This window comes from Mya arenaria, chromosome 11, assembly GCF_026914265.1.
Source record: "Mya arenaria isolate MELC-2E11 chromosome 11, ASM2691426v1".
NCBI lineage: Eukaryota > Metazoa > Mollusca > Bivalvia > Myida > Myidae > Mya > Mya arenaria.
The window spans coordinates 5,180,544-5,206,116 of record NC_069132.1 but is presented as its reverse complement, the minus strand read 5'-3'; the positions used below and the strand labels follow the sequence as shown (position 1 = coordinate 5,206,116).

General features: G+C 35.7%; 1 protein-coding gene across 1 annotated transcript in view; it reads left to right on the top strand.

Annotated features, from left to right (window-relative positions):
• LOC128209773 (uncharacterized) overlaps nucleotides 1-25,573 on the top strand; it is a 37,548-nt gene that overhangs the window by 2,004 nt on the left and 9,971 nt on the right. Inside the window, exons 2-10 of the mRNA XM_052913973.1 lie at nucleotides 353-393; nucleotides 1,404-1,444; nucleotides 1,781-1,876; nucleotides 3,297-3,421; nucleotides 4,465-4,554; nucleotides 5,739-5,853; nucleotides 6,190-6,243; nucleotides 9,233-9,294; nucleotides 9,451-9,609. Of these exons, the coding sequence (XP_052769933.1) occupies nucleotides 353-393; nucleotides 1,404-1,444; nucleotides 1,781-1,876; nucleotides 3,297-3,421; nucleotides 4,465-4,554; nucleotides 5,739-5,853; nucleotides 6,190-6,243; nucleotides 9,233-9,294; nucleotides 9,451-9,609 (783 nt within the window). The remainder of the gene's footprint in view (nucleotides 1-352; nucleotides 394-1,403; nucleotides 1,445-1,780; nucleotides 1,877-3,296; nucleotides 3,422-4,464; nucleotides 4,555-5,738; nucleotides 5,854-6,189; nucleotides 6,244-9,232; nucleotides 9,295-9,450; nucleotides 9,610-25,573) is intronic.

Below are 25,573 nucleotides of genomic sequence, written 5' to 3'. Positions count from 1 at the left end.
TTCATTTACAATGATATACAAACTTCTAATTATTATTATAAAAACACTTGAACAGACTATTCCTATGTCAGGAATTTCTGCCCATTAATTAACTGCACCAATTGCACAAACAACAAATAATAAAATTAGTACATTGTATATTCATTGGTTTTCAATGTGCAAGCTTTGGGCATTTTGACATTGCCTCTGTTTGGCTCTCATTGGAAAATCTTTGCTTAGATGCTTGAACAAGGCTTTCATGACCAAGCTTTTAAATGGGCATACAGAATTTTACATTAAATAGTCAAATTCTTAGATGTGTGAACATATTCAACATATAATATTAACTGAACATCTTTATCACCTGTTTCAGGATATGCCGATTCGGAATGGCATTGTTGGCATGATTGGAAGGTAAACTAAGGATTTATGATGCACTTCATTATTCTTTTGTTTTTGTTATAAAATGTTGAGGTATTGTTTAACACTTTTTGGGTTGTAACTTCATGACCATTCAAGTTATTTACATGGAAGTTAACACAAACAAAAAGGTCATGTTAACATTGACAGTACATGTTTAAAATTTTAAAAGGCAAATTAAAAGGAAAATACAAGGGTGGATTCATGATTCAATGTTAGAGGGGGTGTAACTTAGGGGTGAAACCTTTTGATTTGTGCCCCTCCTCTTTCTGCTAGTGAAAAAGAGAGCTATACTACTCACCCTATTGTCTGCGTCATACCTTGGTTAAGGTTTTGATGAGCAATTTGCTCTAAGCACCTTTAAGTCATTTTCGCAGCAAAAACATCATACATTGCATTGAAACCTTAGACATTGTCATGATGTGGTCCCAATTATCCAACCTACTTAAGTTAAGTATCTCTAACATGCAGATAATGCAAATAATTGCCCTTTATTATTCAACATACATGTATGTAGATATTCTGGTTAATGTTTTGCAATTAAACACACAATGGTTAATATCTCAGCAACTATTTGATGCATTGAGACATGATACATGGTACTCAACCATCCAACCTGTTTGAATAACCAAGTCAGATAACTGTTTTGATCCATGCACGTTTCACCAAACCTTTGCAATTCTTAAACTTAAAAGCAGCAGAATAGTCAAGCGCACTGTTTCTATGACAGCTTTTGTTACTGATTTTAACAACATATAGATGTTAGACTTAGATCTATGGCCAGTCCCACAACTGTGGCCAATCCTTAAGTTAATCTAAAGTTTAACAAAATATTTATTAATCATAAACAAATATTAACAATTCATCTTAGTTTTATATTCTTGTTGGCAGTTTAATTCATTCAAAGTATAATAAATTATACATGTATTCAGCAAAAAAACACCCCAATTTTTTCTTTATTGATAGCAGTCTCAAATAAAAGTTTTGTTTTCGTATCCTTTCAGAACGCCATTGGTTCGCTTGAATAAAATCAGTGATGAAACTGGTATGTAATCCAAGCATAACTTTTTGGTATAAAATTTATGATCAAAATGTGTTAAGATACATATTTACTTGAAACCAAGTTATGACTGCCCAAATATTTATTTGACATCACTGGTTGATTAATTATGATTTTACTCTAGGAGAAGGAAAACTATAAGAATTTAAAAATTTGGAACAATTCGAAGGCAGAGGTATAAATATTCCTTTTATTTTTGCACATTCTAACAGCCCTCAAAACAAGTTTATAAGTAACAGTATATAACAATCTCTGATTTGTTTAAAGCATCATTAAGTCTCAGTGTGGATTGCTTATTTAAATCACTATTTTTGCTTTCAGGATGTGAAATCCTTGCAAAGGCTGAGTTCTGCAATGGAGGAGGGTCAGTGAAGGACAGAGCTGCCTATTTCCTTATTAAAGATGCACTCAATAAAGGTAAGATATCTCAGAGACCTACGACATTTGAACATGATTCACATCAGTTGGAAAAGTGAACAAAATGGTTGTCAGAACTTGCAAATATGGTAAAAAAGGGGTACAAAATGATTCCATAGTCACTGTAACATCAGAAAACATCTTGATACAATCAAGTTTCTTTAATGTAAATGATTATTTATCTTTAACAAGTGACCTCTTGCGAAAAAAGCAAACTGGTTTAGCAAAGCAGCACAGTGTCTGTGAATGTTAACACATCGATGTAAGTTGGTATATACATGTAGAAGTTTGTTAAAATATCTTAAACAAGTTTCAATCTCTGGTTAATGTTTGTTCATCTTTCTGTACTAAAACATAACAAATGTGGGTCAATGTTTATATAGTTTAGCACATATATCATATAATACTGTATTAAACTCAATATTCAGTTATATTTTATGCTGAAATTGTCTTTGGATAAAAGATGGTTATGTTTTTTAAGGACCGGTATGATCATTCTAGGTAGAATAGATTACAGATATAGATTTATTTTATGTTCTATTCCTAGAATTCACATACATCAACACTTACAGTTCATGTTTTTATAAATTAAATTGATTCCTTGAAAGCCATAGTGACTGCAGGAATATGTTTGTTCAGCTCAGCTGGTTTATTTTTATCTATACATATTTAAACCACAGTGGCTTGATGACAAGAGCTCATAAAAGTCAGAGCTCATAAAAGTCATAATAAAGCAGTTCAACTAACGAAAGTTATATTACAGTATTGGGTACTTTTGAATTTTGTCAAATCTCATTTTGTGTTTGTGGCAATGTCTTATATAGATGATATACATGTTTAAGTATGTGTAAAATATAATTTTGGTATACCTTACCACCATGTTATGAAGAAGTGCTTATTTTTTGAGACCTACATCAATTTTGTCTTAGAGTCATGTGCACTCAAATACAGTTTGAGAGATATCATTCCGATACTTGATACACATTACTACCATGACGGGTAGAAGTGCCTAGTGTATTTGGCTCATTTTCATTGACCCTAGTGGATTCATTTGTGATTTATGTGTCCTTGAACAACAGTTAAACACTTTCCCCTTTTTGAAGAGTTTAGATTGATCTTGTGGTAAGTGAGAATTACTCTTCTCCATATAATCTTAAAACATCTACAATGATTTTTATTTCAATATTCAATAACATTCTGTGTCAAGGCGACATACATGGATAGTTATCACTTCTGTGACAGCACATGTTTTTCCCAGTTACCTCCTGTCCCCATCCCATACCCCTGTACACATTCTTTCACACTGATGGGGTAGGGGGACATATATTTTTGACAAAAACTCCTTCTAGTTTGGATAACATTTCAAGATCTTAAAAAATTATATTACTGCTCTAATAGAGTTCTATTCACTTGTGTACAGGGCAGCTTGGTCGAGGTGGCACAGTGGTTGAGGGTACAGCAGGGAACACGGGTATAGGTCTCGCCCACATGTGTCTGGCCATGGGATTCAAGAGTGTCATCTATATGCCCGATAACCAGTCTCAGGTATAATACAGTTGGACTATACTCATATTTGAAATCAATAATACTAATAAAATAAAAACTTGTCCATGTGTCCTTCAGTCCACCTTTTCGTGTCCAGTCAGAAATGTTCTCATGTAGGGGATAATTTAAAATTAATAATTACTTGCAGTTTGATATATTTAAACACATCGTTTCTTCATATTTTGTCAGTTTGATATGTACATGTAAATACAGTTGAACACCGCTATTCTGAACACCGTTTATCTGAAATTATCACTATTTCGAAATTATTTTTCGGTCCCTTTGTTATTCCTTCTTTGTTTAACTTAACCTTAAATCTATATTCCAAAATCGCTATTCCGAAAAAAATCGCTATTTTAAAGTAAAAAAATATGGTCCCGATATGGTATTTTTTACCTATTTATCAATCTTTATTTTGAACTCGATCATCTCATCAGCTTGAGGTGACAATGGAGCACAATTAGACCTTGATAAAGAATGACATTGAGCATGTGCATGTTACAAACATTGATGTCAGAAAATGAGTGAATTATTTGGGTGATGAAGTGTGCATATAATTGCTGGTTAACACAACCTGAATATCATTCAAAAATGTCTCCTCAGATTCAATCACCGCATTGCTCACTCGACTCGCTACCGAACAATCCGCAGAAGGTCCGGTAACCAACCCATGTGCTGTCATTTTTTTTTTTAAATGTTTAATGTTGTTTTAATAAAAAAGTGTAATAATGAATTATTTGTCATTTATTAATAATTCAACAAACATGTAATGAAAGATCACTCATACCAAATGTATCGTATCTTCACTACTCAATATTTCATGTCATCTATAATTTGCAAACTCTGTCTTTTTCTGAAAATTGTAAATCCGAAATATCGCTATATCAAAATAAATTTTTGGGTCCCTACGATTTCTGATCAACGTTGTTCAACTGTAAACAGATGGCTATTACATTCAAAGACACTATGAGCAGTTTGATCACAATTCCTGTAAAAAATTGGTTGTCAATTTCCTGTTGACTGTTGTAACATTTATGTTTCAGGAAAAAATTGACATGTTGAGGACGTTAGGTGCTGAAGTCCGGCCTTGCCCTGTAAAGCCATGGACTGATGACATGAATTACAATCACCAGGTAAAACTCATTGTACAGTCTAGCTTTCTTTATTTCTGGGCAAGAGAATTTGATAGTTTCGCTATTCGTTTTTTCATTGCATTTATATGATGAGTACAATTTGGGCTTTTAATTCACATCATCTGCTTGATTTTTTTAATGTAGCATAAACAGTGGAGGAGACTATTGCCTGATGGGATACAAGGAAATTTCCCTTCAGTGTTTACTAATCAGGACAATTTTGTCAAGTTTTTGCCAGATCTGGAAACAAAACGCTCTTACTGTAATACAGTATATATTAATTGTGCAGATTCCTGACATTATAGTTTTATCATTAAAATGCAATTTCCTCCACTGATAAACAACCTTGAAAAAAAGTGAAAACCTTTTAAGTTTATTGATTAGAAATGTTATCTACTTCTTTTTTTTAATATGATTTTTTAATTTGTTGACATATCAATGCCAGGACACAACTCTGTTTATTACAGCAGATCAATGATTTTGCAGTGAGATTATATTAAACGGTTGGGATGAATTAACGTGCACCATTAAAATGTTGATGCCTTCATAACATGGCTTCAAATATCACGTTTCTTTTCACCTTATCTTATTCTAAGACATTAATGAATTATGTCTGAATTTTTCTGATCAGTTCTGTTATGATAGCACTAACTTGGTATGTTCAACATTTAAAAACAAAATGATTATGGTTTACAATTAATTGTGTGTCCATCAAATAGCAAATATTTCTGGATAGTTTCCCTTAGGCTTTTAACTTAAAAAGATGCCAGTGCAGAGAAGAGAAGTTGCAGACTCTAATAATTCATATGGATGGAAAAGAAATAAATCATTGATATACTCCGAGATCTTCCTTAATTTTGGTCTCATTTAAGTTTGTCTGTTTTTTAAAGAAAAATCTGGATTTTTTCAAAGAAAATAGTTGAGGCAATCTCAATCAAAACCTTGGTTATGACAGCAGCAACAGCAGCAGCAGAATTGTTATCATATGTTAATATTTATATGATGACCATAAATAAAAATAGCCCATCTTTGACAATAAATGTGTTACAATTTCCATAACTCTGGCCATATTTGTTTTCATATTATGTCTCTTAATCAACTGAGCAAAACAGATGAACATTGGCACCTGCTGACAGTGCTCTTGTTAAGCGTTGAAGATGTGCACTCCTGTTGTATTATATCAGGCGCGACGTTACGCCGAGAGCTTGGACAATGCAGTGTGGACAAACCAGTTTGATAACACAGCCAATCGGCAGGCCCATATTGAGACCACAGGCCCGGAAATTTGGAATGATACTAGTTAGTAGATAAAATAAGACGGGGGACATGGGATAGTATTATTTTGAAAGCAATCTATCAACAATTTATTTCTGATGAGTCATTCCTCATGTATGACAATTATCAATAAACATATTTAATTATCTATATCAAACAGGCCTTAGCCTTAAGTTTCTATCAGTTTTGTTTTCCATTCAGAACCTTATTGGTGCCTGTTGGTGCCTGTTTCAGTTGCTTTTAATGAGTTAAAGTTAAGCCATTCAATGCAGATCTTTCATTGTTATATAAAATGGAAGCTTCTTAGCATTTGTTCACCTGGTAACCAAGCCATGTCATACACAACATTTTTGTTTTTAGATGGGAAGGTGAATGCAGTGGTGTTTGGAACAGGGACCGGGGGAACTCTGGCAGGTTGGTGGTGGATCTGTAGTTTAGTGGTCTAATGGTAAAACACCTGACTGTCAGCCTAGGGCCAGGTAGGGTTTACATGTTCAATCCCCCACTTTACTGCTAAAAGAATACAAACTGAAAGCCAGGATAAATGTTAAACTGCTCTCCAGTGTGAAAGTGCTTTACACTGACGCACATTGTAGAACAAGATTAGCTCTAACCAGGGTAACTTTGTCTATGAATTTTTCCCAGTAAGCTGCCGGTAACAAAGTAACAAAACAACCAATAAGCAATCTTAAACAATAAGTATAAGTAATATGGGGTTTTTTTATGCTCAAACAATTCAGATTTGCCATATTTATTAAGTTTCACCTTTCAAATAGTTTTTTTTATACATGCTTTTTCACAAAATTTAAGCTAGAAACTTTGTAAAGTGTAAACAATTTCTGTTTCTTTCCATTTCAGAAGAAAACTGAGGTGAAAGCATCTCACACTTTTATAGAAAGAAAAAATAAATAAATAAATATGCTTTTTAATATAGTATTAGATTCTTTCTTAATAGATAACCTGAATATTGTATTGTTAAGTGTTTGTAATCTCTCCTGAACCGTACAGACATTCTCCTAGTCAAGCCAAAATTATACTTCCCTTGTGAATAATAACCTAAACACCGATGTATAATTGATAGAGCTATTTATAAGGAGTTCTTGACATATGGTGTAAAGTTTATTAAGCTTATTTTATTTTTCCACTGTGTCATTTCATGCATACCATCGAGCTTCTGTAACGGAGATTTAAAAAAAGCTCGGCACAATGACAAGATAATGTGTTGTGTTCAAGGCCAATGGCTGTAGGTCAAAGGTCAGTCACACTCCAAGGTATTGGTCAAAATTCCATGTATTTTGCTTTTTCCCAGCTGTAATTAGGCCATGCATAAGGGGATTTAAAACTAACTGGCCACAAATGTTCAGCATGAGAATCCGGGGTGTTATGTGCATCACCCATGCCAGTAGATCAAATGTAAAGATCACACCAAAGGGTCATTGGTCAAAATTCTTTGTATTTTGGCTTGTCCGAGGCTGAAAATTGTCCATGTAATTGGGGACTTAAAAATTTCTTGGCACAAATGTTCAGCAATGGAAACTGGCATGTCACATAAATAAAAGATCAAAGGTCAGGATCTTACTTAAGGGTCATTTGAAAAAATGTATTTTGGCTTGTCCAGGCTTTGCGTTGACTTTAAATGACTACATCCCCCACCCCCTTAATTTAGTTTATACAAATTTCTTTTGGCTTGATTGTGACAAACTTTTATCATGAATAATGCTTGAGCCTAGGTAGAAACCAGTACTGGGGTCTGATTTAAATGGCCATGAGAAACTACCCTCGGTAATAATAATCAATCAAACAACCTCTTGGGTGAGAGGTTGATCGATGCCTATACCACTAGACCAGCTTCTAAAAGTTTGGAACCTAAATCGGTCCAGACACGGCGACAACCCCCCCCCCCCCCCCCCCCTCCAAATAAATGACTTTTTCAAAAGTCTGATGATATAGAAATGTCACACATTTTCGCGATGTGTATTATGTCATTATTTTTTTGGATGTGGCAATGCGTATAAGGGCTCTAGAACCATCATAGCCAAATAAGATAATAATTGATACAAACTAAATTTCAAATGAGATTCTCATCGATTTCTGAGGCTTTTCTAACAAGAAATGCTGCAATCGTAATTAACTGTGGCCGGCAGGAAGCGGTCAGACGACAATAAGCTAAACGCGTATTATGATTTATTTGCTTAATGCTACTACAGTGGGTCAACATTCAACTGATAATCTTGAATAATCATATATATCTCGATTTATAGTCGGGGCTTCTATCTATAAGTTTGATATCGACAACAAATTTTTCATTACAGTGTATTAAAATGCCGTAAGCGCCGCACTCAGCTTTCAAACTCTGTAGTTAATCAAATGTGTCGCTGTTGATATCCTATCGGACTAGGTTAATTAATTCGGAATTTTAATGCTTTTGCGGATTAACAATGACAATTGTATTTATCTCATTGGTCTGATGGTAACTAGGACACTTTTATTGGGGGTAATTTTGAATGTGTGAATGACCCAAGAATGTTTGTGTATTTATTAGAATTTTTACTGACTTGGTCATTTTGGACCAAAATTATAAAAATATTAGAAAATTTTTGACCGATTTTTTCGACACTTTTTGAAACTGCAATCGGTCTGGCTTGGTCAAAATCAGTCCAGACCGGCAAATTGCCAGTTTTCAGAAGCCCTGCACGAGACCACTTTTGCCAAGTGAACTTAAATTTTAAAATTGTTCCAATGAAAAGTTAAAAGTAAAATTACAGAAGTTATTATCCTAAATAAACCAGTGCTTAATTAGAGTTTGAATAATATATATGGTGCTGGAATGCACTTTGTACATAATAGCAAACCTTGTTGGTAATGATTGTTTTTATTTTAATAACATATTTTATTTTTATGAATTAAGTTGCCAAATCTTTTTTCACTAAAAAACGTCAGTCTGAATGATTGCTTTGGACACACTAAAACGCCCAAAAACACTTTTTGTAAAAACTGATATCTTTTTGATAGTTATACTATTTGGCTTTTTTGGAGTCCTAACCTTTAATATCTTCTTTTATTTTTGTGTTGCCTAGGAAGCAGAGTAGACAGTTAGGAAATGCCACGTTTTTGTATTTGTCACACTTTTGTTTCAAATCAATAACTTCTAAATGACTTATTGTAGAGTCTTCAAACTCGGTATGCCGAATGGTCAGTTGTCAGTAGATGACTACTGGTATTGATTATGGTGAAGGTACATCATGATGACTTTTTGTATAAAAATGATTGGCGCTTCTGACAGACGCCACATCAGAATTCTGGTTCATCTTTGCATAAAATAGCCATGTAGGCAAATATAGGATATAATGGTTAAATAAATGACTTTTCTGAGAATATAATTTTTTATTTATGTTATTTCCAGGTGTTGGTACATACATGAAGGACAAAAACAAAGATATACAAGTTGTTTGTGCCGACCCTCAGGTAATTCTATTGTTTATTTGAGATAAACACCTGATATGGTCATTAAGAACATTTCAAATTTTTTTTCTAGGACTTGTACATAAAAGCTACATGAAATTGAACCAACAGGATCTCATGTTAGTTAAATTATTTCTTGTTAGTGTTTGTTTAAAACAGGGTAGTGTGCTGTACAACTGGTTCAAGCATGGTAAACTGGAGAGGTCTGAGGGAAGCTCCATTACGGAGGGCATAGGTCAAGGTCGTGTCACTGAAAACATGAAGGGTGCCCCAATTGATGATGCTCTGTGTATCTTAGATAAAGATGCAGTGGAAATGGTAAGAAAAATCATGATTATTGCTTTATATATGCTTTAAGTAAATTTTGTTTTATCATTCAAATGTCATCAACATTGGCTGGAATGTATTAATATTATTATCTCGCTTAATATGGCAAAAAAGTTTTGGATTAAATGCAAAGGTTGTAAAAATGGCAAAACTACAGTTTGTGTACAGTTTGATTTATTAAGCAAAAGAGTTCTTCAAGATCAGGTAATGGTTCTTTCTCTGTCTAAATGCAGCAGCCTGGTGAAATGATATTCAGATTTACCTTTCTCTTTTATTATTAAATTTTTAGTTAATCTTTTTAGCCTTTAAGTACATAATGTTATAAAGCTGATAACAAAAACACAAAGTTTTATACATGTTGTATAAATTGTAAATACTATTAAAGGTATGAGGGTGTTACCTCCCTTTCTCCTTGCCTACTGAATATTGCCCACTTTCAGCTTTTCTGTTTTCCCAGGTATTGTTCTAGCATAGGTGCTTTTTTTAGGCTGTAGGCCGCTAGGCCTGCAGACTTTTATAACGTATCTCGTAAATCGCATCGGCAGATTGACATAACATTTTTAACTTTTGGTGAATTAATGCGCACACGGGCGTATCAACCCCAGCATGGTTAGATCTGTGGTGGTCACCTACCTAATTTACAAAACATTTACCTCGAAAATACCTCGTAAGCAATCTGCTCTAATTGTTACGGACTGCGTTCTGCACATTAATTAGCTTGCTATAAATAGCGCTGTAATGAATTTTCAATCAATGTTATGCGGTTAATATAGTTCGAAAAAGCTGTGTTTTGCGTAATTAAAATTGTACAAAAAGCAATTATTTTGATATCGGCGATTTACAGAACGCAATATAAAAAGGTGAATCTGTTAATAGTTTTAAAATGACCCTGTACTGAATCAAATAAATACATGTATTATAAACCTGTGTTGAGATTTTGCTTCGGCCGAGAACCGATAATATCTACATGTACATTGTAGTTAAGAATAGAATGTGTGTCATATCATTCGGACAGGTTTATTCCCAGGAAATAAACTCTGAGAAGTCGTTAAAATCCGGAAAAATATGGATCATATTATGATGCAATTAAATGTTATTTAGGCGTAAAATATTATTCATGAAATTATATTGCATCATTTTATCCTAGAATCAGTTTTTTTGGTGATTGTAGTTCATTCATAAGTATATTTTCTATGTTTTAAATTGCCTAAATCAGCTATTACTTGTCATTTTTTAGCTCGACTATTCGAAGAATAAGGAGGGCTATACTACTTGCCCAAGCGTCGGTGTTTTAGGGCAAGTTGGGATTTTCAGTTATAAGTCCAATACCCTTTATTCAATTGACCTACTTCACACAGTTGTTCAGGACCATCACATAATGAGGTTAGATAACTCCATATTATCCTTTATACAAATTATGGCCCCTGATTGACTATGGAACTTAGGTTAAAGTTTTAGGGCAGATTGGGATATTATTAATAACTTCTAAACCCTTCGTTCAATTGACTTAATACTTCACAAAGTTGTTCAGGACCATCACACAATGAGGTTACATAACTCCATATTATCCTTTATACAAGTTATGGCCCCTGATTGACTTCAGTTAAAATTTTAGGGCAAGTTGTGATTTTCACTTATTAGTCCAATACCCTTCATTCAATTGACTAAATACTTCACTCAGTTGTTCAGGGCCATCATAATGAGGTTAGATAACTCCATATTATCCTTTATACAAATTATGGCCCCTGATTGACTATGGAACTTAGGTTAAAGTTTTAGGGCAGATTGGGATATTATTAATAACTTCTAAACCCTTCGTTCAATTGACTTAATACTTCACAAAGTTGTTCAGGACCATCAAACAATGAGGTTACATAACTCCATATTATCCTTTATACAAGTTATGGCCCCTGATTGACTTCAATTAAAATTTTAGGGCAAGTTGTGATTTTCACTTATTAGTCCAATACCCTTCATTCAATTGACTAAATACTTCACACAGTTGTTCAGGGCCATCATAATGAGGTTAGATAACTCCATATTATCTTTCATAATAATTATGGCCCCTGATTGTCTATTGAACTTAGGATAAAGTTTTAGGGCAGGTTGGGATATTTATTGATAACTTCTATACCCTTCGTTCAATTGACTCAATACTTCACAAAGTTGTTCAGGACCATCACACAATGAGGTTACATAACTCCATATTATCCTTTATACAAGTTATGGCCCCTGATTGACTTCGGTTAAAGTTTTAGGGCAAGTAAAAGTTTTAGGGCAAGTTGTGATTTTCACTTATTAGTCCAATACCCTTCATTCAATTGACTAAATACTTCACACAGTTGTTCAGGGCCATCATAATGAGGTTAGATAACTCCATATTATCTTTCATAATAATTATGGCCCCTGATTGTCTATTGAACTTAGGATAAAGTTTTAGGGCAGGTTGGGATATTTATTGATAACTTCTATACCCTTCATTCAATTGACTTAATACTTCACACAATTGTTCAGGACCATCACACAATGAGGTTACATAACTCCATATTATCCTTAATACAAGTTATTGCCCCTGATTGACTTAGGTTAAAGTTTTAGGGCAGGTTAAAGTTTAAGGGGAAGTTGGGATTTCAAAAAAACACACCACTTTATGAGAGTTTATGGAGATCTTTTATTGGAATGCGTTTTAGACCCCTAGGATCAAGGTCAAGGTTACTATTAATAGAAAAAGGGTTGGTATAGAATAACTTAAGTAAGGGTCTACATATTGTGACCAAACTTGGTATATAGGAAGAGTTTATAGAGACCTTTCCTGAGATGTTTTGGGCCCCAAGAGTTATGGTCTTGGTCAAGGTCACTGTTGCTAAAAATAGAAATATGGTTAGATCTGAATAACTCAAGTAAGGGTTGACATAGTGTGACCAAACTTGGTATATAGGACAAGTTTGTGCAGAGCTTTCATGGATTGCCTTTTGGCCCCCTAGGGTCAAGGTCACTGTTTCTAAAAATAGATTACTGTTTCAGTTATGGTTGACATACTGTGACCAAACTTGATATGTAGGAAGAGTTTATGGAAGACTTCCAAGGGATTGTGTTTGGGGCCCTTAGGATCAAGGTCACTGTTACAAAAAATAGAAGAAAGCAGTTGAAACTGAATCTCTTCTGCCAATCATTAATAACCTGGTTTTTCACATCGCGATTCTTGTTCACTTTTTTATTTGATTATTTTATTGCTTTTGACAAGCACATATTACATCATTATTGTATTCACTTCTAAGTCAAAGCGGAGTAGTTGAGCGAGCTGTCTTATGACAGCTCTTGTTTATTGAGATTGTTAGTTTTTACTTGTTTTTGTAAATGTGTGTCCCATAAAACCATTCTCTTGTGTAAGTAAATACTAACAACATTTTAACCATTACTAAATGAATATTATACACTTTGTGACCATTCAAATCAAGTCGCGTAAAGCATTGACAAGCTATCGACCTGCTACAATTTGCGCCATAGTCATGTAATGGCGAATGAAACGGAAAATATGTGAATATATCTCAGTTTGTCTCAGTAATTTCAGTCCAATATCTTGAGCATGTAGCATAATGCATATGCATATTTAAAAACACAACTGATATCAATCTGTTCATTTTGTCACAGTCGAGTGACATATGTTGAGGGCATTATTAAGATACATGTACATAAAGCATACAGGGAATAAATAGTATGTGGGTGATACAATCCAGGTGTTTGGCATTCATAGAAAGAAGTCTTAACCATAAACCTAATTAATATGTCCAATGCATTTTGTTTGGATGCATTTGGTTAAGCTGCCATACTCTGTTAGTTAATTAAACACGCCTTCGTCAAGTTTGAGGTGTAGTGACTAGAGTAGATTTTACTAAGAAATCCTTAATGCTTTATCCGTGGCAGTGCATTGTTTATGAAACCAAAGCTCCAGGTAAGATTTTATATGTAATTATCAATAACTATTTGGCGTATTCCACATTTCATTTTTATTCTTCATGATCTCATTTAGAATCAACATTAAACCCTTTTCACAAAGGAAATTATGAGCCAGCATATTCTATCTTTGGATGTTTATGTTTATAATTATGTTTTACAATTACATGACTATACTCACAAAACATTGCAGGCCGAAAGCCATTCAACACTTTAAGCGCTTTGAATGTTATTGGTGGTCTGCACAAACTGATACCTTGGCCATAACTGTGAATTCATCCAAGACGTTCAAATTAAACTTGATACTTATGTTGCAAGAGAAATAATCACAGGTAAAGCAAGGCCTGTTAGTCTGGCTTATCTAGTTGTGAGTTATGCCACTTGTTTGACATGGGAACGATAGACAGGCGTTGATTCCAGGGCCGATATTCATAAAACATCTTAAGTCATTTCCTATCCTGAGTCAACTTCCTAAGTTAAGTATCTCACTGGTCATATAGTTTAATAACTTAATATTACCTAATATACTTTATCTTCATTGATTATGTTGAATACTCACGCTTTGAAAAACAGACAACTTTATACATTTCTTTTAATTTGCCTATAAAAAAGTTAAGAAATCAACTTGAGTTGGGAAATGACTTTGGATCTTTGAATACCCTTTCAGGGCTCTTTTGTTGAATGTTTAGGTACTGTATTCCCTTCTCACTCCTTATGGCAAGGCATAACAGATGTAGGTGTGGGGGGAGAGCCTCACTTATAGCAGGAATTCCTAACAGGTCTTGAATCTTTTTCTTTGTTGGTGTCATTACCTCCTGGGTAATCAAAACTCCTATATAGTTCTTGCTTTTAAAAACCTTCATCTTTATTGTCAATGGTTGTTGAAGATTCTTCAGTTATTAGCATCTTTGTGGAATATTTCAAAATTCATACCAAAATAAAGTCATTTTAAATCATGTTCTTTTCTCATTTAACGGCGAGTATTTGTAGTGGTGTTTTTGTAGAAATATAATATTATATTTGTACCCCAGTTACATAAATTGAAACTTGACAATTTTTATTGTCCTTATATGGAATCACTAAGAGACTGTTATCTGCGACTCAGTATTGATTACTTATTGTCGAGGTATTGATGGTTTTCAAAAGCTCTTCAGTAGGAATCCATTATTGGTTGTGGTTTTGTAGACACGTTCATGTTCTGCTTGAAAAGTAGTTCAAGTTTTGTAATAATTCATTGAAACACAGAAATCTTCAGGAGATAAGAGGGTTGTCCAAAACTCTGTGACAATTGGGTCATGAAGTTGACGTAATAACACGTGTGAATATAACATGTCTCAATAATTATTGTGTTATGTCCTTGCAAGGTTTAATAACGAAAATGCCACCAAAGCATTATTAATATCAAAAGACATAATGAAAGGTACTATGAACCAGCACACATAGACATTTATGACTTTAAGTTTATGCATTCCAGTATATGTCTTTCAACAGTTATTTTAATTTTTTTTTACTCTAAATAACACTTGAACGTCATTTGCAATTACTATGACGTCATATGTAAAAAATCAATTTTCTGATGTCATAAACAGTTGCTTTGTAATGTTTTTTGAGAAAAACTCAAAAATGGCAAAGTTAGAAGACTGCCCGACACAGGCAAACCATTCGAGAAATAACAGAGGTAACCGAATTAAGTAAAACCATGGTACATCAAATCTGTACAGACTACACAAATATGACATGTGAATGTGCTGGATGGGTCTCCAATTTTTGAAACAGGTTGGAAAAACAGCGATGAATGGAAACCAACAACTCCGTGTTAAGATGAAATTTTCTGACAATGTACATTATAATTATGCTTTAAACATATGTTGAAATAATGTCATATCAATAATCCCATGTTCATGTACTGAGCTTGTCACACAGTTGTGGATCAACTCTCGTATTAATATTTAGATTGTATTCTTTTACATAATTCTTAAGTATTCATATGTAAGTTTAGTTGGTGTTCGCTAAGCCGGACAAGTGGATTTCCAACATGTCTTCCACACTTAATATTTAGTTCAATAAAAAATTATGATAAAATTCGTTTAAGATATGCTTACTTTGCTGATAGGACAGATCAAATAAAAATATGGTTATCCTACTCATTTGCTGTGGTTTTAGCTCACCTAAGCACAAAGTGCTCAGCATGAGCTATTTTGATAGGGTAATTGTGACTGTTGTCCATCGTACGTCGACCGTCTGTCAGTTGTCCACATTTTTCTTCAAACAACTTTTATTCCTAAACCATTTGGACAATTTCTACCAAACGTCACAGATAACATGATCACATGATAACTATGCACAAACAAATGCTTGTGGATTTGGATTCAGTGTATTCTTTTGTTAAACAAAGAAAATACTTATCGAGGGCTGCGAATCTTAATCATATTTAAGTGTCCTTACAATTCTGGAGGAAATTAAATTATGGTGATGGATGACCTTATCTGCTTGAAGTCCATTATAAAATTGGTGACAAAGTAAATAAATTGTGTGTATAGTATTTTTTAGGCATCTTTTTTTATTAATAGTACTTCGATTATTTATCTAAATTTAAATATCATATATCAAGGTGGCATTTGCTATCATGATGATAAATATACTTGGTTTGTTATTAAGAGGGCTTTTACATGCATTATTAATGTGACAGTATCTGATTCCTGAACTGTTATATTTTGCTTAATACCATTGATGTCATAGGCACACTTGGGAGTTATGTTTTTGGTATTAAAATCACCGTATTTAGCATCACTTTAATCATTAATCTAGAAACTTCACTCTATGTGATATTTTATTTAGCTCACTGAACTTCAAACCAATTTATTTTTGCTTGATTGTAAAGAAGATAAGTTTATATGAACAAGCACTGGCATCCTTGTGGGGCGGCCAAGAGAATGTGCCTCTGGTATGAACAAGCACTCAGCATCCTTGTGGGACGGCCAAGAGAAAGTGCCTCTTGTATGAACAAGCACCCAGCATCCTTGTGGGGTGGCCAAGAGAATGTGCCTCTGGTATGAACAAGCACTGGCATCCTTGTGGGGCGGCCAAGAGAATGTGCCTCTGGTATGAACAAGCACTGGCATCTTTGTGGGGTGGCCAAGAGAATGTGCCTCTGGTATGAACAAGCACTGGCATCTTTGTGGGGTGGCCAAGAAAATGTGCCTCTGGTATGAACAAGCACTGGCATCTTTGTGGTGTGGCCAAGAAAATGTGCCTCTGGTATGAACAAGCACTGGCATCCTTGTGGGGTGGCCAAGAAAATGTGCCTCTGGTATGAACAAGCACTGGCATCTTTGTGGTGTGGCCAAGAGAATGTGCCTCTGGTATGAACAAGCACTGGCATCCTTGTGGGGTGGCCAAGAGAATGTGCCTCTAGTATGAACAAGCACTGGCAACTTTGTGGGGTGGCCAAGAGAATGTGCCTCTGGTATGAAGAAGCACTGGCATCCTTGTGGGGCGGCCAATAGAATGTGCCTCTGGTGTGAACAAGCACTGGCATCTTTGTGGGGTGGCCAAGAGAATGTGCCTCTAGTATGAACAAGCACTGGCATCTTTGTGGGGTGGCCAAGAGAATGTGCCTCTGGTGTGAACAAGCACTGGCATTCTTGTGGGGTGGCCAAGAAATTGTGCCTCTGGTATGAACAAGCACTTGCATCTTTGTTGGGTGGCCAAGAGAATGTGCCTCTGGTATGAACAAGCACTGGCATCTTTGTGGGGTGGCCAAGAGAATGTGCCTCTAGTATGAACAAGCACTGGCATCTTTGTGGGGTGGCCAAGAGAATGTGCCTCTGGTATGAACAAGCACTCAGAATCCTTGTGGGGTGGCCAAGAGAATGTGTCTCTGGTATGAACAAGCACTCAGCATCCTTGTGGGGTGGCTAAGAGAATGTGCCTCTGGTATGAACAAGCACTGGCATCCTTGTGGGGCGGGCAAGAGAATGTGGCTCTGGTATGAACTTGCACTGGGATCCTTGTGGGGTGGCCAAGAGAACGTGCCTCTGGTATGAACAAGCACTGGCATCCTTCTGGGGCAGGCAAGAGAATGTGCCTCTGGTATGAACTAGCACTGGCATCCTTGTGGGGTGGCCAAGAGAATGTCTCTCTGGTATGAACAAGCACTGGCATCCTTGTGGGGTGGCCAAGGGAATGTGCCTCTGGTATGAACTAGCACTGGCGTCCTTGTTGGGCGGGCAAGAGAATGTGCCTCTGGTATGAACAAGCACTGGCGTCCTTGTGGGGTGGCCAAGAGAATGTGCCGCTGGTGGGGCTGGGGGCTTAAATTCAAAACATTTTTTCTGTGAGGTGGCTCTATGAAGCTTAAATTTACAATGAGTCTTGTGAGAGGTGGTGCTGTGGGGCTCAAATCTATAGTGTTTGGTGAAGGATGGCGCTATGAGGCTCAAATATACAGTGTTTGGTGAGGGATGGCGCAATGAGGCTCAAATCTACAGTGTTTGGTGAGGGATGGCACTATGAGGCTTAAATTTACAGTGTTTGATGAGGGATGGCGCTATGAGGCTCAAATCTGCAAAGTGTTATTAAAGCCAATATTTAATGTCATATTAGCAATGATAAGAGGTCTGCTAGATCTTTCTAACCATAAAAGCTTCTTAATTTTATTATTAATTTTGTGTCTTAGTCTTTCTTAAACAACAACATTTTAAAAAGGGACTGATACTCAAATAGTTCAAGGTATTCATCCCGTAAATAAGCTATCTATATACCACTTCTATGTAGTTCCATTAACAATTCTATTAATTTTTTATCCCTGGTGACCCCATATATTGTTGGTATTAGTTAAAAAAGGATTTGCCTGCTGATTACATGAAAGTGATTTGTGAGAGAGACCCTCTGATATGGAGTGAAAGTGATTTGTGAGAGAAACCCTCTAATAGGGAGTGAAAGTAATTTGTGAGATAGACCCTCTAATATGGAGTGAAAGTGATTTGTGAGAGAGACCCTCTAATATGGAGTGAAAGTGATTTGTGAGAGAAACCCTCTAATATGGAGTGAAAGTGATTTGTGAGAGAGACCCTCTGATATGGAGTGAAAGTGATTTGTGTGAGAGACCCTCTAATATGGAGTGAAAGTGATTTGTGAGAGAAACCCTCTAATAGGGAGTGAAAGTAATTTGTGAGAGAGACCCTCTAATATGGAGTGAAAGTGATTTGTGAGAGAGACCCTCTAATATGGAGTGAAAGTGATTTGTGAGAGAAACCCTCTAATATGGAGTGAAAGTGATTTGTGAGAGAGACCCTCTGATATGGAGTGAAAGTGATTTGTGAGAGAAACCCTCTAATATGGAGTGAAAGTGATTTGTGAGAGAAACCCTCTGATATGGAGTGAAAGTGATTTGTGAGAGAAACCCTCTAATATGGAAAGTGATTTGTGAGAATGACCCTCTGATATGGAGTGAAAGTGATTTGTGAGAGAGACCCTCTAATACAGAAAGTGATTTGTGAGAGAGACCCTCTGATATGGAAAGTGATTTGTGAGAGAGACCCTCTGATATGGAGTGAAAGTGATTTGTGAGAGAGACCCTCTAATACAGAAAGTGATTTGTGAGAGAGACCCTCTGATATCGAGTGAAAGTGATTTGTGAGAGAGACCCTCTAATACAGAAAGTGATTTGTGAGAGAGACCCTTTGATATGGAGTGAAAGTGATTTGTTAGAGAGACCCTCTAATATGAAGTCAAAGTGATTTGTGAGAGAGACCCTCTGATATGGAGTGAAATTGATTTGTGAGAGAGACCCTCTGATATGGAGAGAAAGTGATTTGTGAGAAGAGTCCCTCTGATATGGAGTGTAATGATTTGTGAGAGAAACCCTCTAATACAGAAAGTGATTTGTGAGAGAGACCCTCTGATACTGAGTGAAAGTGATTTGTGAGAGAGACCCTCTGATATGGAGTGAAAGTGATTTGTGAGAGAGACCCTCTAATACAGAAAGTGATTTGTGAGAGAGACCCTTTGATATGGAGTGAAAGTGATTTGTTAGAGAGACCCTCTAATATGGAGTCAAAGTGATTTGAGAGAGACCCTCTGATATGGAGTGAAAGTGATTTGTGAGAGAGACCCTCTGATATGGAGTGAAAGTAATTTGTGAGAAGAGTCCCTCTGATATGGAGTGTAATGATTTGTGAGAGAAACCCTCTAATACAGAAAGTGATTTGTGAGAGAGACCGATACTGAGTGAAAGTGATTTGTGAGAGAGACCCTCTGATACGGAGTGAAAGTAATTTGTGAGAGAGACCCTCTAATATGGAGTGAAAGTAATTTGTGAGAGAGACCCTCTAATACGGAGTGAAAGTAATTTGTGAGAGAGACTCTCTAATACGGAGTGAAAGTGATTTGTGAGAGAGACCCTCTAATATGGAGTGAAAGTAATTTGTGAGAGAGACTCTCTAATACGGAGTGAAAGTGATTTGTGAGAGAGACCCTCTAATACGGAGTGAAAGTAATTTGTGAGGGAGACTCTCTAATAGGGAGTGAAAGTGATTTGTGAGAGAGACCCTCTAATACGGAGTGAAAGTGATTTGTTAGAGAAACCCTCTGATATGGAGTGAAAGTGATTTCTGAGAGAGACCCTCTGATATGGAGTGAAAGTGATTTGTGAGAAAGACCCTCTGATATGGAGTGAAAGTGATTTGCGAGAGAGACCCTTTGATATGGAATGAAAGTGATTTGTGAGAGAGACCCTCTGATATGGAGTGAAAGTGATTTGTGAGAGAGACCCTCTGATATGGAGTGAAAGTGATTTGTGAGAGAGACCCTCTGATATGGAGTGAAAGTGATTTGTGAGAGAGACCCTCTGATATGGAGTGTAATGATTTGTGAGAGAAACCCTCTAATACAGAAAGTGATTTGTGAGAGAGACCCTCTGATACTGAGTGAAAGTGATTTGTGAGAGAGACCCTCTGATATGGAGTGAAAGTGATTTGTGAGAGAGACCCTCTAATACAGAAAGTGATTTGTGAGAGAGACCCTTTGATATGGAGTGAAAGTGATTTGTTAGAGAGACCCTCTAATATGGAGTCAAAGTGATTTGAGAGAGACCCTCTGATATGGAGTGAAAGTGATTTGTGAGAGAGACCCTGTGATATGGAGTGAAAGTAATTTGTGAGAAGAGTCCCTCTGATATAGAGTGTAATGATTTGTGAGAGAAACCCTCTAATACAGAAAGTGATTTGTGAGAGAGACCCTCTGATACTGAGTGAAAGTGATTTGTGAGAGAGACCCTCTGATACGGAGTGAAAGTAATTTGTGAGAGAGACCCTCTAATATGGAGTGAAAGTGATTTGTGAGAGAAACCCTCTAATATGGAAAATGATTTGTGTGAGTCACTTGAATATGGAGTGAAAGTGATTTGTGAGAGAGACCCTCTAATACGGAGTGAAAGTAATTTGTGAGAGAGACTCTCTAATACGGAGTGAAAGTGATTTGTGAGAGAGACCCTACGGAGTGAAAGTGATTTGTTAGAGAAACCCTCTGATATGGAGTGAAAGTGATTTCTGAGAGAGACCCTCTGATATGGAGTGAAAGTGATTTGTGAGAAAGACCCTCTGATATGGAGTGAAAGTGATTTGCGAGAGAGACCCTCTGATATGGAATGAAAGTGATTTGTGAGAGAGACCCTCTGATATGGAGTGAAAGTGATTTGTGAGAGAGACCCTCTGATATGGAGTGAAAGTGATTTGTGAGAGAGACCCTCTAATATGGAGTGAAAGTGATTTGTGAGAGAGACCCTCTGATATGGAGTGAAAGTGATTTGTGAGAGAGACCCTCTGATATGGAGTGAAAGTCATTTGTGAGAGAGACCCTGTGATATGGAGTGAAAGTCATTTGTGAGAGAGACCCTGTGATATGGAGTGAGTGATTTGTGATAGAAACCCTCTAATACAGAAAGTGATTTGTGAGAGAGACCCTCTGATACGGAGTGAAAGTGATTTGTGAGAGAGACCCTCTGATATGGAAAGTGATTTGTGTGAGTCACTTGAATAATTTATGGAGTGAAAGTGATTTGAGAGAGAGACCCTCTAATACGGAATGAAAGTGATTTGTGAGAGAAATCCTCAAATACGGAGTGAAAGTGATTTGTGAGAGAGACCCTCTGATACGGAGTGAAAGTGATTTGTGAGAGAAACCCTCTAATATGGAGTGAAAGTGATTTGTGAGGGAGACCCTCTGATATGGAAAGTGATTTGTGAGAGAGACCCTCTGATATGGAGTGAAAGTGATTTGTGAGGGAAACCCTCTGATATGGAGTGAGTGATTTGTGTGAGAGACTCTCTAATATGGAGTGAAAGTAATTTGTGAGAGAAACCCTCTAATATGGAGTGAAAGTGATTTGTGAGAGACCCTCTGATACGGAGTGAAAGTGATTTGTGAGAGAAACCCTCTAATATGGAGTGAAAGTGATTTGTGAGAGAAACCCTCTGATATGGAGTGAAAGTGATTTGTGAGAGAGACCCTCTGATATGGAGTGAAAGTGATTTGTGAGAGAGACCCTCTAATACAGAAAGTGATTTGTGAGAGAGACCCTCTGATATGGAGTGAAAGGGATTTGTTAGAGAGACCCTCTGATATGGAGTGAAAGTGATTTGTGAGAGAAACCCTCTGATATGGAGTGAAAGTGATTTGTGTGAGAGACCCTCTAATATGGAGTGAAAGTGATTTGTGAGAGAGACCCTCTGATATGGAGTGAAAGTGATTTGTGAGAGAGACCCTCTGATATGGAGTGAAATTGATTTGTGAGAGGGACCCTCTGATATGGAGTGAAAGTGATTTGTGAGAGAAACCCTCTGATATGGAGTGAAAGTGATATGTGTGAGTCACTTGAATATGAAGTGAAAGTGATTTGTGAGAGAGACCCTCTGATATGGAGTGAAAGTGATTTGTGAGAGAGACCCTCTGATATGGAGTGAAAGTGATTTGTGTGAGATTCACTTTAATATTGAGTGAAGTTATTTGAGAGAGAGTCACTTTAATACGATCTTAAAAGTGATTTGTAGGCGTGTCTATTTAATATGGATTCTGTGTGGCTTAAAGAAAGCACTTTGCTATATTCTAAGGAGATATAACAATATTTCCATCTCTGATTATTCTGAAAAAATAATATTGGGATCACTTTTCATTAATGGTATTTAATGAGAATTCTTGACATCAGATGCAATTTCTCCAATTTAATATTTAAAGTGAAAACCATAACAAGTAACAGCTTTATGACAGTAATGAGTTGGAGGTGATGGCATTTAGTGTTCAACTTCATTGACATTAGAATGGAAGCCAATTATCAATACAAAAAGTTCTAGCCGTTTTGTTATTTTTAAGGTCTTGTCTGTGTGACTTTCAAAATCATAAGTGGAATTCAATCTCTTTATACAGTGTTCCAACACTCACTGAATATTAATATGTTATATATGACAATATACAATTTATAGGATTTTATGATTTACAATATTGCATAGATCCAGTGTTTTTTTGCTGGGAGTTATAAGAAAAAGACCCATACCCAGATATTTACATTCACCTAGTCCTTTGTAAAGTTAAAACTTGACATTCACATTGTATAACCTGCAAGGGACTATGATGTCATGGTTTATTTCAATATTTTACTATGGATTAGCATGGATTAGCGCAACATCATTAAACCAATGATGTACAACGTTTCAAATATCAGCTATTCTTTTGTACAAATGTATGTTGTCAGTTACACTTCTTTTAGAACAATTAAATAGTCAGAAGATACTGATCATTTTTAATGGTAATGAACAAATACTTAAAATGCAAATATAAGTATTAATTACATTTTTTGCGGTTATGCCACCCGCTTCTTGATAATTTGCTAGTTACCCCTACTGGGTTCATGCAGCATAAACGAAAGAATTTTTTTTTAAATCCTGAAATAATTGAGATCTATTGTCATAGCCTTTGTGTCGTTGTTGTTTTATTAAAATGCAAAAACACTAACTGTAAGTCATCACTACAAAGACTTTCAAAAAACGATGTTGAACACCTGTTTCTAGTTACAATATGCACATGTGTCAGGTTCCAGAACTCTGTCATTAATACTTGTCAAGTTATGCTCCCTGATAGTTTGACCATAACTGAACTGTTCAAGATATTCAAGATATTTACAAAAACCTGTATACACATGTTACTTGTGGTTTTATTAATTAATCCCTCTGTGGCACTCTAGTTTTAGAAGCCTTATTTCCATGTTACCATATTTTTAGTGAAATGTCATGCTTCCTTTGTGGTAGCTGCAGTTGTGAGAGCGGTCTGCATGCAACAGTTTTGTTTGTTTTTACAGCTTGCTCAGGCATGATAAAATTGTATAGTAAAATTAATACAAGGACGATTACTTACTGAAACACTGTTTGATTAATACACATTTTTTTTCAGAACTCATTCCATCTGTAAAATTATTTTAATAACATCAAGCTCTTCTATTGTGTATGGAATACTGAAGATATATTACACAGCACCGAGGGTCATATGACATTATAAGGACCGGCCAGTCAGCCCTCGAGGTGTATATGGACCGTGGCATTAGCCGAACACTATTTTTACCAACTAATAACTTTAAAGCGCCTTTGATGTATTTTATTGAACAAATCTAATAATGTTTACTTGCGAAAAAAATGTCCTTGTGAAAACTGCAAGCACCACTCACCGGTTTTATGAAGTCAGCAGTCCATATTATATGACGACAGCGGTCCATATTATATGACGACAGCGGTCCATATTATATTTCTGGCGAGGTCCGTATCGGCAAAAAACATGATATGGATATCAAAATACATTGATTTACAGACGGATCAACTTGATATACACAAAGAAGGGACACATTTATGTAAGGTATAATAGAAAACAATATATAATACTCATTATATATACATAATTGTATTACTACTAAATGTTTGGTATCAATTTATTTTTTTCCACCAAAACTTCATGCTAGAAAATTTCTATTGTACGAATTGGCCAAGACATTATGAGTGCTAAATATACATGTGTATATATCTTTAAACAGTAATAAATAACTAAGGCAGAAAAATCTTAAATCTTATTCTATTGCTTACATAAATCAACTTAATCTGCGTACATGTTTATGAAGTTTTGCACAGATGGTGCTGGATCTGTGACAGATTGAATGATAGAAAAATTACAATATTGTGTTTATTATAATATTGAATGATTAAGATTTCAATTTTATGTCTTTTATAAGGTATTGTAATTGAAAATATATGAGTTCTATGACGAAGGGTTCCTTATGATAACTAATCCAATGCATTTCCTTCTCTGTTAAAGAGTGTTACATAATCTGCTATTAGAAAGTTATTTCTTATGTCATTCTCAGTGTGCATGCAGTGACAGAAATTTCAATGATACTTTGTTCTCATTTGTCCTCAAATAATGCATCCACATGATAGTTTATATTTTTAACGTCCTACCAAAGTAGAAAGCCTCAATCGAGCTGCACCCTTCTTTAGGCTCTTCTTTCATCTGTAGATCATTGAAAATATATACATCTATATACGTTGAGTTAAGCTTTATGTGCAGTATTCAATTTCTTTTTCAACTGATGAGGAATTCAATTCATTGAGTTAACATGTACTGGTATTAAATGCAAGTTAAGCAGAGATATTTATATTGTTGATGCCAGGTTCATAAAAGGCTGTATCTAGAAATGAGTTATTTCTGTCATATTTTGTCACATGATTCCCTCCCACTCCTGTTTAAAATGAAATATATAGGCACCATGATTACTCTGTCTAAAACCATGCCAGACTATTAAAAGCCTTTGCAACTAATATGTCTAGGTTGGGGTTCATATAGGATTATGATAGGAACCAGGATTCGACATCAGGGGGGCGTAACTTAGGGATGTAACCTCAGACATGTGAACCTTTGGCAATGACAGAGAGGTAGATTTAGGTCTCAAAAGCGGTAGTTTGGG